Source organism: Pygocentrus nattereri, chromosome 5, assembly GCF_015220715.1.
Source record: "Pygocentrus nattereri isolate fPygNat1 chromosome 5, fPygNat1.pri, whole genome shotgun sequence".
NCBI lineage: Eukaryota > Metazoa > Chordata > Actinopteri > Characiformes > Serrasalmidae > Pygocentrus > Pygocentrus nattereri.
Genome location: NC_051215.1, coordinates 28,112,356 through 28,128,322, shown reverse-complemented (window position 1 = coordinate 28,128,322; position 15,967 = coordinate 28,112,356). Strand labels below are relative to the sequence as shown.

The 15,967-nt window shown below is 40.2% G+C and overlaps 1 protein-coding gene across 4 annotated transcripts in view; it reads left to right on the top strand.

Moving 5' to 3' along the window:
• The window catches only part of dlk2 (delta-like 2 homolog (Drosophila)), a 37,126-nt gene extending 23,291 nt beyond the window's left edge, over window positions 1-13,835 (top strand). For all 4 annotated transcript variants that reach the window (XM_017690664.2, XM_017690666.2, XM_017690665.2 and 1 more), the window contains exons 3-6: window positions 6,875-6,950; window positions 8,551-8,681; window positions 8,804-8,948; window positions 11,235-13,835. In XM_017690664.2, the coding sequence (XP_017546153.1) occupies window positions 6,875-6,950; window positions 8,551-8,681; window positions 8,804-8,948; window positions 11,235-12,054 (1,172 nt within the window). In that variant the 3' untranslated portion in view covers window positions 12,055-13,835. The remainder of the gene's footprint in view (window positions 1-6,874; window positions 6,951-8,550; window positions 8,682-8,803; window positions 8,949-11,234) is intronic.
• The last annotated feature ends 2,132 nt before the right edge of the window (window positions 13,836-15,967 follow it).

Sequence of the window (15,967 nt, the reverse complement as noted above, 5' to 3'; positions counted from 1 at the left end):
TGTTTTTCTAGGGATCCAAATAGCTGAGCAGATGCTAGGACTGAACGATCCTGAATTACATAGGGATCTGGTTACAGCTCCCTCAGGCTCTACATTAAGCGCCCAGCTCCTTCCCGGCCTGCTCCCGAAGCTTAGACACACGCACAGAGTCGTGTGGAGTGGTGGCAGGCGCGCAGCCTGTCTGGGGATCAAAATGGAGGAAACCAAACCTGCATGTTTCAGTGGCACCAGGGTGCTGGCCGCAGCCACAGGGGTGCAGGAGATCTAGGGTAGGATTTCATGGCCTGAGTAAATTTAGCTCATGGAGGCTCGAACATGAAGCCTACTGGCTAGATCTGCTGAGTGCAGTCCCCCAGAGGTGAGCGAGTGAGACTGCACCCCTCAGGAACAAGCAAAAGGATGGTGGAGGGAAGAGCCACAGACAGACAGGCAGACAAAAAGAACAAAATAATCACAGCATCAGTTTCTCTGTTATACCCTCATTTCATGTGACATTTTGAAATGCGGAAGTAGCAACAGAAGATTCAAGACTTATCTTGAACTGTTGCCCAATTTTACAATAAATGATAAATATAAATGAGCTGAAGAGAGATATAGCAGTTCAAAGATCAGTGAAAAGATACAGCAACTAGATTGAGGGCTACATTATTCACTGTTGGCCAAATTTACAGTAGACAAGGTCAATTTTTGTATTAGTCCATTGAAGTTATCATTCTATAGTCAGCATCTTGACCATATTAGAAACTCTGGGTCTAAGCTGGATTTTCCCATGTCACAAATTAACTATATTTTTGAAAACATTCATTTTTGTCACAAAGAAATCCAGCAGAGACACAGAGGAGCGTAATATGGGCCTTACAAGCATTCAATTCATTCTTAATTAATGAACCATTAAGAACCACTGAAAACTGCTGTTAATGGAATGACCTTTGACTGTTATGTGGCTCAGGTAGCCCACCGAGTGTACACCGAGTGTTCTGCCATTAAACTTGAAATAAGTTATGGAATTCCTGCTTCTATACCCAAATAGAGCACTATGTGTCCACTGTGGAATTGTGCAGACATGGCTGAATCACAAATATCCATGTCTTAGACATATTATGCACTGTTTAGATGCAGTACATAATGCACTATGTAGGGAGCAGGAAGCCAGTTAAGATCCAGCCCATGTGTGGAAAAAGGTATGTACAATGCTATTAGCTTGATGCTAACAGAAGACTGGAAATTGCATAGAGGCACTAAAGGACATTAGCATTGTCACTGTGATGTTTTTTTTGGTGAGTGAAAACTACTTATAAAGTAAAGGTTTTTGCATCAAACACTGCTATGCTATATATTCACTATTGAATGACAAAAAATTAAAAAGTTCATGAAGTGAAAGTAATACACTACAGCAGACTAACAATTTTGTCCTCCTTCAGTGCTCCATGGTTGCTGGGCAACAACGACATACTACAAACTACATCTCTTGTTTATTGCAATCAATGGTAATAGTAATGATTTTTTTGAGAATCATGTATTTTATCTTATTTTGTGTTGTCTGATGTTTTATAAAAGCAATAGACCACTTGAGGCAGTGCATTACAGTGATTTTACACCTTGCGTCATGCCTAACACCCTTAGTCATGATAAAATCACTGTAATGCACAGTTTCTAATAAGATTATTGCTTTAATAAGTAATCTCAAAGCATATAGTTGCTAAAATGGACACTATTCTCCATCTGATTAACATGAGTTAACAGCTGAAACAATTCCCAGGGCTGAATTTGAACAGATAAAATTTTGTAATCAAAAATATTTCCAGTCTTACAGAACAGCAGAGCCCCTATAAATAGACACATGAACTTAGTAAGCTCCGGTATCAACTGGCAGGTTGTTGTTCCAGTTGGCTACAGTGAAGCTAACTGTATAAGGCCACTTGTATGGAGGCCCACTGTGGGACTGGGCTAGGATGGTTTCCCTGCCTTGACTCATCTGGCTTGCGTGGAGTCCTGCTGGAATGAAAGGCAGACACGCTAGCATAGATGACGAGGCCATAGAGGGAAAAAAAGAAAAGCAGTTATATGTACCACATCTGTTTGTCAACATTCTGAGATACTTCTGCAAACGCTTTCTGCAACCAGTCACTCAGTTCCACAGGAAAGTTGATTCACATTCATTTGTCATTGCCAAAGTCATACTGCCTGGGTTTGTCTGTAGATTCTGGATGTGGGTTTATGGCGATGAAACATTATAATGCTATTTCAAAAGTGCATACAATGTATTTTTAAGCATTTTACTATCAAAACAGCCACAATCTAACCCAAGTCAGTCCATTAAGTCATAAAAAAAGTATACCTCGTGAGCACAGGCTGTTTGGTTCTGTTACCATACCTCCGTTTAGAACTAATCCATGGCTTTCCCAGCTGTCTGTATTTAGGAGATTACTCTTCCTATTGTTGCTCAAACACTCTCAGATAACAGTTAGTACTTTTCAGCTGTTGCAGTGAAGGCGCGGGAGAGCCAGGCATGCATTGTTCAAGGTTCACTACACTCCCACGAATACAGGTTTTACTGAGAGCCAGTTTAAATGGAAAATGCCTCCCATACCAGCCGTAGTGAATGAGTGTGAGCTTACACACCAGTGGTATGGCATTATGTCTCATCCAATTCTCAGATTGGTACAGAAATAGCAATGATATCCAAGAACTCAACGAGAAATGTGGTGATGGTTCACCCAACGTGCAGAGAAAGAAACGCACCAATACCATTGTGACCAAACAAATGCTTCTGCCATCAGTACTACTTTCCTGTAGGGCAGTGTTCATGACGCTACATAACACCCACATAAGCCCTTTATGACAGCTGATGTAGGCCTACATAAACATGTATATATACTTATACCAGCAGGTGCCATTTGTTATAAAGGTGAAGTTGACGTAACACCTGTGTTGTTTTTTTTCTGACATTAGGTTGTCGTGGCGCTTTCTGAAGGGAAATGAGAGACTTTGTAGCTCAGTATATGTTATAGTAAGGTCGGCTGAACAAATGCAAGCATCTTCTGTGGCCTTTAAAGTGGATTTCAAGATGCAAGATTCATTCAAGATTCAAGAGATATATGCACAGAGAAACCGACAGTTAGACACTGCACAATGACATTGTCACTCTGCACTACCTCATGGACTATAAGTTGCTGTACAAACAAAATCTAAATACTAACAAAGGGGAAAAGCTAAAGATATAAATGTACTATTTATTTATTCATTATATACAGTATGTGTATAGTACCATAAAAGATACCATCAGTAAGATTTAGGCCATTTCCCATCATCAGCATTATGTCCCTATAATGTGAAGTCTGTTGTTAACATGCTATACCAACTCACCCAAAAACGTCTTATGAAACAACAGTCAGAAAACTGTCAGAACAAAATCTGTCTCCTGACACAGGTGTGAAAAAGCTCATGGGAGTAAGCCTTTAGAAATGTTTATGTAGGTTTTGTCAGTTTTCATGACAAGTTTGTGTAGGTTTGTACAGCTCAATGTGTGTATACTATATATGTATATGTGTATATCTATCTATCTATCTATATATATATATATATATATATATATATATATATATATATATATATATATATATATTACATATACACACACACACACACAGGCACACAAAATGCCCATGTAAGCTTGTCATGACAACTATCATAAACCTACACGAACACTTATAAAGGTTTATATCTTTATATCAAGAACAAGAGCTGCCAACTACATTTTGTAAACTCCATAATAAATGGACCAACAGAACTGATCCAAAATTACTACCAATATCATCTCACATTCAAAACTTCCATTTTAAGTTAAGATTGTTTTTTTTGTTCTCCTGAGCTGTATATTTAGTACATTCACTAGCATCTGCACGTACAGACTATCTATCAACATAACACATAAAATGTACTACACTATTAACTTACTACCAGAAATGTACCCATTCAGAAGAAGTGCACAGGGTGAAAACTTCCTGCAACTGTGTGACATATTATGCAACAAGCTCTCAGTACATGGACTGATTACAAGGGTTTTGGAAAGTGCTCAGGGGGGTGGGTCCTGAGTGATGGCGAATTCCAGTGGTGTTGAGACAAAGCTTGTACAGGTGGCGGCATGAACACATTCCTGTCCTACCACAGCACACGCTCCCCTCGTGGCCATCACCACACACATGCTTCAGACTCAAATAGACTCAAATATACACCCCACACCCACTGACACATCAGGATGTGTAAAGGACGGAAAACAGAAAAACAACCCACGTCATTCCTGGAAATGTGAATCATTTCATATAATTATCATGCAAATCACCAATGGAACTTAACCCTTAAACCACATCCTAAGGTTTATATTCAGTAATGGGAATTCTACCAAATTTGTAAACATAAGTCAACTGCTCTGTTCTAGACAAAAGAAGTCAAAACTGTTCACTGTGGTGATGATGGGAACCACATGTCCGAAGAGTTTAATGTCTCTAAAAGCTCCCTGACAAAGTTATTACATGAAATGTTTACAAATATGCTGCCTGACACTGTTATATTACTGAACAAAATCTGTCCTGACAACTTATGATAGCATATGACATCTGCATTTACAAGTTTATCGCACAGATATGTCAGGGTTAAGGTGTTATCAGCTTTTCAGACATATATCAAGTCTATGCTAAGGAAGAGTCATTACTGAAAATCCTTTGTTAGTCTACATTTAGGATTAATCTAAGAGCGTGAAAGGCGGGACAACTATTAATGCATTAGCTTTCATTGCCCTTTGTAATGTTTCAAGTCTCCTGAGCTGATTTCCATATGTGCAGAATTAAATTTAAATTAACTGCAACCTATTAATGTGCCACTCAAGTCAGGCAGTGGTGGGGTGACTGTAATTACCAGCTTCCAACTGGGAAAACTCGTTCAAGTGTCACTTTGAGTTGTAATTACAGTTGAGCTGTGATGTATTATGGCTGGATGTCGTCCTCCTACAAGAACACTTAAAACTGTGTAAAACTTTCAGCTGACAGACTGCATTATGAAAGGTTTTTATGAAATTATAAAATACTCCTACCTCAGTGCTGTTGCATTGAAGGTAATCACCTGCTAGTGCACTCCATATCTGAAAAGGTGCTTCAAATGATCTTTGTGTAAATTTAATGTTGGACCACCCTCTGTCAGTCCTCCAGAGGATCCTACTGAAGGAAAGGTTCTGACCAAGTCTACACTTCAGCCACCTTTATCAGTAGCCTTAATAGCATTATTAGCACAACCAGCCAACCTGAACACCAGAAACAAGCATCTGTGATACCACCACCTGCTAAAATGCTCATATACATTGTCTGAAAGTATCCAGACAGCCCTTCTAATTAGTGATTAGTGCACTCACTGCTGAAACAGGTGTTCATAGAAATTGTATAATTGTATAATATGAAGTACTAGAGCTGCTGCACATGGAGCAACTGTGGAGCAACTGTGTTCTCTGGAGTGACAGAGCTCCTTCCAATACCTTTGGGATGAGTTGGAGAGATCCAGCACAGATCATCCAACTTCAGTGAATGACCTCACTAATGCTCTTTTGGATGAATGCAATCAAACCGTAACAGCAATGTTCCAACATCTAGCATAAAGCCTTCTCCTGAAGAGTAGAGGCTGTTACTGGCTCACTACTAAAGGGCCCATTTAATGGAAAACTTAATTTTCCTAATTTTTTTAGAAAAAAATTTTAAAGAAGAGTTTGACGTGGTACATAAGTAATGTTAAAAGAGTCCAAATCATTTCTGAATCATTGTTTTGTGATGTCACGAAAACCACCACATTTACATATATCCTCTTGTTCAGCCTGCAACAGTTTAGGTCTGCCCAATCATGCTGAATTTACAAGGTGTTTCTTTTGAATGAGGCTCAGTACAAGGCAGCCAATCAGAACAGAGGTAATTGACATATCAGTAAAGTTATATCAGTAAAGAAAGGTTAGATACAAGGTCTGTCTTACAAGGAATGTTTTTGGTAGATAAAAGAGCTGAGGTAAAAAGTAAAATGCAAAAAAATGCAGAATATGGGCCCTTTAATACTCCTGGATTTGAGAAACAACACTGATGAGCATGTGTCTACAAACTTTTGGACATATAGTGTGTGTCCAGGACAGAAGTCAGCTTACATAACTGGGGTTTGTGTGGAATACTGTACTTTTACTGACACCCATAAGGTAAACATTCATGCCAGGAGGGAAATGAAGCTAATGAGTTGATTGTGCCCTCTGTGAGCTCTTCCAAAGTATCTCTCGACGGTAGCTTGTCAAAACAAATTAACCACCTGACCACAGCTGTCTCAGTGTGGAGCCTCATAGCTGGCCAGCTGTTGGCTCACTGCACAGTCACTATGCAGAGTGTCAGACAAGCTGTTGAAAAGGAACACCATGCACACGCCTGCTGCCGGTCACATATACTGAGGGGTCAGGGTTCATCACCCTGGAATTAGTGGCCTACAGCACCAACACATTTACCAGGCTACATCCTGTTAACTGTTCACTGGCTAAACTTATCTTAAAGCTAGATCTTACAGAAAAGAATAACAAGCTATGAAGTAGGAGCATTGGTGGTCAAAACCTAATTCCTCACCTTCATTCATTCTTCATGTACAACTTGGAGAGAAGCAGCAGGACTCAGGTGGACAATCTGAGCCAAGCCTCAAGTGTCTTTTTCAGTTAACACTGCAATGCCTGAATATAAAATATTACACAAAACGCTTGAATGAATGGTATTATTAAGCAAAGCACTTTCTAAAGGCCATCTTTACGCAGACACTATATGTTGTATCACTCTAGACGTAAAGTAACTTGTCATTCCTTATTCTACAGACACATTTCAAACTCCTGCTGTGAACTGCTCGTGTGAACTTGGCCACGGGAAGTGTGCGGAAGATGGTGAATGCAGGTCAGTGAATAACAAGCCAAGTTTCTGCTCATTTCTGCTCACCAGTTTCACAAATGACTGGCCACTAACATGGGCTTTAACATGGCAGCTTAACAAATTCATGCTTAATCATTAAACATTTGGCCTGGTACCCATGACATACGGATATGGGGTTTCAGTTTGTGTACTGCTTGTATATGTTGAGCTTCCCTTACTCCCTTACTGTGTCATAAGGCAGAGGCTTAAGGCAGAGACAAACAAACCTATTAATTATACCATAGTTAAATACACAGCAAAGTAGGAATCATGTCAGTCATTCCGAGTTTTGGGAGGAAAACTGAGTAATTTGAGACCATATATGACATAATAAGCAAAAGAGAAAACAGTATCTGACTGTTAAACAGTGACTGTTATCTTGGGTAGGATATTTGGTCAGTAGGAGCTGACTGAGATCATTAAGCCCAAGTGGCTTCAAATGAGGTGCTCTCAGCCCTGGCCCATTACTGGTAGCCTCATTAGCATCAAACTGAGCTGCAGAACTCTATTGTTAACCGTTGCCTAATAATCCATCCTCTTCAATTTCTTTCTTTTAAACTACTAAGCCTGAAATGAAAGTTGACTTTTTTACCTTGTTTATTCATGTCCCTGGTCACATTATGCATCATTCATCATATCATTCTAAAAGAAAAAAGTCTTATTTTCCAACAATCTTCCATCACAACTGAGCATTAATGGCTTTTGCCTCTCTCTAAAACGTCTTTACTTTGTCACCATGCACCGGCAGGCAGTGAGAAATAACATCAAGCAGTAATATAATTACTGGTTAATATCTGCATATTAGATGTTCACAGTATCCAGTCATCGCCACAACCTATCACAACTTAATTATCTTCTCCCCATGCATTTCTAACGTGTACCCACAACCTATCACAAGTTATTTTGTTCGTATGCCTTACTACGTCAAGCCCATGACCTAAATATGACAACTCAATTATGTTACTAAGAACTTACTACGGTATGGCCACAATTAACTTTTAATGACTTAATTATCTTGTTCCCACACTTTACTAAGTCATGACCTTGACCTTAGAATTTCATTATCTTGTTCCCACCTTTTCCTTAGGCAACAAATTATTCTGTTACCATGGCTTAACTTTCACAATTGTCTCATTTCCATGCCTTAAGTTGTGGGTAAAACTACATTTTCTTGTTCCTCACACCTTACTAAATCATGATCATTACCTCATTCCTCCGCTTTACTTATTCGTGACCATGCATTAAGATCCCATTCCCACGTTTTTGAAACTTGTGGTCAGGGTCATTTTTATTAAGAAGGAATGTCACCAGTGCAGCTCTGTAAATGTCTAACAGCTACGCTAAAATGTTGTCTACATACAGTCAATTTAATTTGTAAATAAAATAAAGACATCTGCAGACTATATAACTCATACAGTACTAAAAGAAAATGTGGTCAGAAAATGTTTTTTGCTTCATCAGTGTGAAATATGAGTTGTGTCTGCGTGTGAAATAGCAATAGCTGGGGAGCAAAGAAGGCTTCTAGTGTAAAATCAGCATAAAGCAGGAAAACCTGATGAGTTTGACGTCTGATACTGTTTGGCAGATGCGACCCTGGATGGGGAGGGCCTTTCTGCGCCGACTGTGCGCGAATGCCAGGCTGCGTTCATGGCTCCTGCCACCAGCCCTGGCAGTGCACCTGCGAGGACGGCTGGACCGGCCGCTTCTGTGACAAAGGTAGAAGATTAACGTGAATCAACATGAACAAAGATTAATGCACCCCCTTGTGGATGATAAAGTCTGAAACTATATACTTGAGGCTTAATGCAGTTTATTCCTTTCTCTCTTTATGCATCCAGATGTTCATGTATGTGAAAAAGAACAGCCGTGTCAGAACGGGGCCACCTGTTCTTTAAACGAAGCGGGAGAATACAACTGTCTGTGTCCTGAAGGCTTTCATGGGAAAAACTGCGAGTTAAAGACTGGGCCGTGCCATAAAACCAAGTAAGTGTTAATACGTTTTAAGCAAATTATCTAAACTCATTATACTAACAAATCTGTCAATTCATTATTTAACTAGAGATCACTGAGAGTCTAAGTGGTTGTTTTTCAAGACACTATAGGCCAAGTATAAAGAATGCCTGAACTCAGGAATTAGATCCCACAACATCTTTTGATATATATAACTATTTTTGACAAATCAATAGCTTGTGTGTTTCATTAAATGCCTTTTCTTTGTTTCTACTGCATCGCTGCATCAACACAGCAATAGCTGTGCTCATGCTCACTGGCACAAGCAATGCAACAGCCTGGTCAATTCACAGCCTCTGGAGAGCAATCATGTAATTCAATGGGCTCATTACTGGCCCTGTAAGAGCTTGCTAATACTAACAGACTGCGGCCTGGCCCCTACTGTTCTCCCCAAGTGGACTAAAACTGACAGACTGAGTGGTTTCCAGGGAAACCACATAGTCACTGAAATGATGAGGCATTGTGAACTACTGGAAGAACAAATTTCACATTAGAGTGGCTCGCAATTCATGAGCAGCTACCATGCACAAATAAATAACTTCATTTTGATTGGATACAAGTTTATTTAAGCAATTGCTGTTTTTACAATGTTGTCAACACAGGGTGTGGATCAGGGCTCATCAGCTAGATTTGACCTGGGTTCAAATTCTTGCTTATATAGTCAAACTGTCTAATTAATCTGAAACAGTCACTGCTAATAAAGAACACACTTGCTATAGCTATAAGGACAGCTCATGTAAGTTACCGTCCAATCACCCCACACCAAGAACATACTAGAATATCCCTTATATTTGTGTGCACAGGTACTCAATTATTCAGTAAACTGCTCCAGATGAGAGTACTTCAGTACTGAAATCACTATTCAGACATTTGTTTTGTTCCGTCATGGAAAGACCAAGAGAAAAAGCAGGCAAACTGTTCACTAAAATGTGAGGTTATGTTTCAACAGGGGGTGTAATTTGTACCCTTGAATAAGTATTTGCCGCAAAAGACAGGGTGCCTTAATGTGAGCACATTGCCAGGAATGCGCTGTTAAGGACGTGACTGAGAAGGCAGAAATAGCACTACCAGTTCTCACCCATCAAGCCGTCCTACTCCACAGCACATATCATTAATATAGTGTTGTTTTTCTAACAGTTTGGCCACTTAATTCAGCCTTACTTCAAGTATGTAATACAGACTCAGCTTAATGTTATTATTCACCCTCTGAAATGGAGGTTTAGGCTATCAAAATATCCTTCATATACTTTTAATGCTTTTCTAATAAGGTCAATTATGCTATCAAAATATAGCAACCTAAAATAAATGCTATGGTCGGATATTTCAGCAAGATAAGACAATGCATCAGAACTCTTCCAACAACTCTTCGTAACTAATCGTAACTCAGAAACAGTGAAAAGATATTTCTCTGACAAACTATTGTGTTAGCAGATCGTCCACTGAAGAGGAAATACCCAGTGTAGATGATGAGCCTCCATCAGCATCCAGCTCCAGTGTTAGTTTAGCTCTTCAAAAATGGCAGCTATACTCAGCACAAAAAACTACTGATTTCTCTTGCCTATTTTTAGGATAATAAAACTGGCACCAGTGTTATCATCTAAAATACTAAGCCTATAGCCTTAAGTTCATTTTGGCCAAAGTTAGTTTTTGGTTTCCCACAGTTAACCAACTATATTATCTTTTTCACACAGACAAATATTAAAATTAGAAAGCTTGGGTGATGCTAAAACACTTTTTAATGCTTTACCCTGCCACAACAAACAGAACTGAAAGTGGGTTGGGCTTGGAGAAAGCCAGATTTGACTCCAGCTATAGACTCACATAGATTTCTGAAATTAAAGGGGAATTACACTGAAAAATTCTACATCATTCAGTTGTTGACTGAATGTGAAATGGATAACTGTAGAGAAAGATTTCTTTGCAGCTGTGGTGATAGAAACCAGGGGTCGCAATGCAACTGCACACCAATATAGCCATTTTATTTACTTCCCAAAACAAAAAATGAACCTATACATGCTTCAGGTGGTCAGGGCGTCATTTGATGTAATAACTTTCTGTGAGGAGCTTTCAGAGGCTCTACACACACCTCTCACCACCAATATGGACAAGTCTGACTTTCTCTAGAACAGAACATTTCATATCAGACCAGTCTGAATAGCTGTGTTCACATCGTAACCATTTCTTAAAGCAGAAATATTTAAAATGGGTAGAATTCTCCTTTAAAATGGGCTTGACCTGTGCTATTGTAATGTTTCACAGGTCCCCTTGTAAGAACGGTGGTCTGTGCGAAGATATGGGCGGCTACGCACCAGAACTCTCCTGCCGATGCCTGGCTGGTTTCACGGGGCCTCGCTGCGAGACCAACATGGATGACTGCCTAATGCGTCCCTGCGCCAATGGTGCCACCTGTCTGGACGGAGTGAACCGCTTTTCGTGCCTGTGCCCCGCTGGTTTCACAGGCCGCTTCTGCACCATCAACTTGGATGACTGTGCCAGTCAGCCCTGCCTCAATGGAGGCCGCTGTATAGACCGCATCACTGCGTTCCACTGCTTGTGTCCCCCTGGTTACACAGGCCGAACTTGTGAAGTTCCATTGTGGGATAAGGGGCCCCAAACGCAAGCCCCACATAGGAACTTTGGATGGGGAGGAGGAGGAGGTGGAGTCAACAGGGTCACCCAGAATAAGCCTAATATTCCCACTTCAGCAAACAACTCACAGGGATTTACAGCCGGTGGGGGCGAGGGGCGTCTGCTGAAGATCTCCGTGAAGGAGGTGGTGACGCAGAATGCAGCGGCAGGACTCACAGAAGAGCAGCTCATAACCCTGCTAGTACTGGGGGGCTTGACTCTGGCTGTGGTGGCACTTACAGCTGGGCTGGTGCTACGAGGACACTGGCAGGCCTTCTGTGCCTGCAGCCGGTGTAGAACACCAGCCTCCCAACAAAACTCATTCCAGCAATGCTGCACGCAGCAGCGCCACCTAGTTTCCCCTCAGCAGGACTGCAAGATCAGCTTTCTCCACTCCCCTGCTCCTCCCCGTGAGCTGGAGAAGAAGAGACTAAACACTGAGGTCATATGAAGCCACTCTTTTTACATGAGTGCTAGGATACAAGACAAAGACTGCTTGATTTCTCTCACCGAAGACGAATATCAAGCTCAAGAAGAACTCCGTCATCCCTACCATATACAAGTGTACAGTATATGGACCAAAAGGAAAACGCGTCTGTTTCTGACCAGAATGACCTGCCGTGTAGGCCGTCAATCATGGGTGAAGGAGCAGATTTGGGGCAGTATCAGGAACACTTTCTGAGTGACCATGAATAAGAAACACGCCTCAGAAAAGGGGAGTAGCATTTGGGTGACCATCATTGACTAAGCGAGTAGTGTGGAGCATATAGCACTGAAAAGTTCCACTTTTTTTTTTCTTTTTTTTTTAAAGACGATTTTCTACATCATTTAATGCTTAAGATTTAAACAAAGTCATTCACAGTGGTTTGATGTGAAACGCTCCATCCTAGAAAAAGAATGGTGGCAATAGGAACCAGACATCTGAAGAGTTAAAATGCCACTAAAAGCTACCTCACAAAATCAGTTGGTTATGAATAGTTATGATGTCTAAGACACTGTTTTAAGCTTTCTTAGGTTCTCTTGTCATTCTGGATAGTAAATAAAATGGCTATATTTGAGTTCTAGACATCATGACCCCTGGTTCCTATCACAACCACTCTAAAGAAAATCTGAGTCTGTAACTGTCTGTACAATGAGCCAACTCACATTAAACCACTCTGAATGACTGTGTCTACCTCTCAACAAGCAAATTATGCAGAAAATCAGTGGAATTCCACACAGATGTGTGTGGGAACACAGGACCTCTAGGAGCTTTTGTTATGAGGTATGTACTAAAATGGACCTGGGACTGCAATATATCACAGTATCATAATATTCAGATTTATACAGAAAGACTTAGTAATTTGTGTTTAAAAAACAGTTTAAATCCACATAGTTAAGATGATTCTTCTAATCTTTAACAGCTGTATTTCTCATAAAGAGATAGTGAAGAGTTAATGGAGAATCTTCACAATCTCCAAAATGTAGAATATGCCCATTTGGAGATGACTGCAATATAGACGATAATAGAATATTTGTGATGTTTTATATAAGTGCAAAAGTGGTTTTTGTACAAATGTTGTAAGACCTACTTTCATTGCCATAGTTAATGTGGTAAATTGTTAATCAGTACTATTTTTAAGATGAAAACAGCACAAAAAAGCTTGTGAAAATGTTCACTGATGCAGTGATTAACAGTATTTAAATGTAAATCTAATTTATTTGCTGTAATTTATTGGTGTAATAAGTACTGGAGCTCTGCAATGTGTATTTTTGATACAAAGTTGAGTGTATTAAATGTATTAACTGAGGAATAATTCTGTTCAAAGTAAAATATCAGAAATATATGGAAGAAAATGCAGAATATGTGACTAGTGGTGGCATTTCATAACAATAAAACACTACATGGGCCCTGTTTCCCAAAAGCATTGTAAGTGTTAAGATCTTCTTAACTGGTAAGAGAGAGTGTTCAGTGTGATGCTCACTCTATTATTTAAGAATCATCTTTATACTGAGATGATTTTGGGAGAAGGAGTCCAGGTTAATAGTCACACTGTCCTTTACTTTGTTACCACAGCCATAATGAGAGTTGGATTTGGATGGAGTTTCAACACCAATAGAGCTTGAGTATATGGACAAAAGGGACCTCCTCTAATGCACCAGCAGACTTGCATTTAATGGGGAATGTCACAGATTTTTCAACACATCTGTAGATTTAAGTGATTCAATGGTAAATAAAATGGTTAACAGTTATTCAGAGTGCTTTAACGTGAAATGATCCATTTTTAGGAAACTAAGACAGCATTGTTCACATTGGTGGTGACAGGAACCAGATGTTCTGAAGAGTTTAATACTTCTAAAAGCTCCCTCACAGAAAGTTATTACTTGTATGCAGCTTATTGTAAATAGTGTGTTCAATAGTTTTGTTATAGGATTTTGGACTCAATTGTATTTTATGGCAAGGCAAAGGCAAAGAAAACAACTTGTGGATGCTCACTGGTGGTTTTGAATAGTAAATGAAATAGCTATGTTTGCGTTGTGGACATCACAATGCCTTCAGCAAAGGTTGGTAAGTTTCAGAGTAGGTACGTTTCTCTACAATGAAACATTCTGCATCACTCTGAATGACTTTCAATGTTCAGAAATTCTTAGAATTTGGTGGGACTCCCCTTTAGCACTTACATTTTTAGTCTGATTTTACCCATTTTTTGTTGTGCATGAAATGTGTGAACTTTCCTTACATTCAGAGAATCACAATCAGACCTGGGGATTTATTTAGATTAGATTCAATTGCAATCAATAAGGCTCTGGCAGGAAAACAGTGGGGACTTTGTATCAGCCATGCAATAAGTGTCTGGGTTACATCTGTTGTCAGATTTAGACAAAAGCACCCACTTTGTTTCTCTACATCTTCACAGCCATGCAAAGTTTTGCAAAACTAGCATCTTACCAAACGTGGCACATCTGCCGTTCATGCGTACAGGGTTTCTCTCACTCTTACGGTTCCCTCGACTCCATCTTGCCTCAGATTCTGCCTAATCACTTCTTGCCTGGAATGAACTGGGGCCGGGTCCCACCCTGACACTATATATCCCACACAGGAAGTGAGCATCGAGCCCAGGAATAAACTGAAACTGGAGTCCACATTAGCTGCTGATAGAAGTGCTAGTATCACTCACTCAGAGGGCCTGAAAATGTGGCACAGTGCAGCCCGCTCACCCTCCCTGCTCGGAGTCACGACACTGTCACAGAGGAGATTCTGCTTCATATTCATCTTATTGCCTATAAACTGAAAACTAACTGTAGGCTATAAAACCAAATCAACTGTTCCTTCCTTTCTATATCTGCTTACATAACACAGTGCACAACTTAAACAGGAAATTTCACAATTTAAAAAAAATAATTTCTGTATAATGAAACAGTTCTGCTGTCTGGATGTCCCAGCAAAAGGTTTAACAAGCTTCAGTTAGTCCAGAACGCTGCAGCCAGAGTCCTCACAAGAACCAGAAAATTTGACCATATTAGCTCAGTTTTATCAACCCTACACTGGTTCCCAGTTAAATTTCGCATTGATTATAAAATTCTACTATTGATCTTTAAAGCTCTAAATGGACTCGCCCCTCAGTACCTGAGTGAACTTCTCTCCTACTATGAACCATCACGTCTACTTAGATCACAAGGTTCTGGCTCACTACTCATACCTAGAATTATTAAAGTTACATCGGGGGGGGGAGCCTTCTCATACAAAGCCCCCCAGCTCTGGAATAATCTTCCTGTTAATGTTCGGGACTCAAACACAGCCTCAGTTTTTAAGTCTAGGCTAAAAACTTACTTGTATAGTCAAGACTTTGGTAATTCGTCTTCCCTGTCAGATCTAGACCTGCCAGAGTCTCTGCTGCTCTGTTATACTGTAATCTGTAAAGAGTGGCTGACCACAGAACTGACTGCGTTTTTCTTTCCTTTCTTTGTCGAGTTGAATAGCTGCCCATCCTGTGCGTCTCATGTTGTTGCCTCTTCTGCCTTGATTGGGTGCCACTGCTCACCAGACTCCTGGACCGGCTTGACCACCACTGAGCTTCTTGCTTTACAATGCTGTGCAATCCTCACCTGCTGCAGCATAATCATAAATTAATCAAGTTAATCACTGCTTTTCTTTTTCCCACTTTGTACTATAATACTTTATACTAACAATGTCTGCTATCCGGTGTTGACCAGAGGAGGATGGGATGGGTTCCCCTTCTGAGTCTTGGTTCCTCTCAAGGTTTCTTCCTCTTTAGGGAGTTTTTCCTCACCACTGTCGCCGCTGGCTTGCTCATGGGGGCTTGGACCCGGATTTTCTTTTCTTTCTGATTGAATACTGTTTGTTCTGTAAAGCTGCTTTGTGA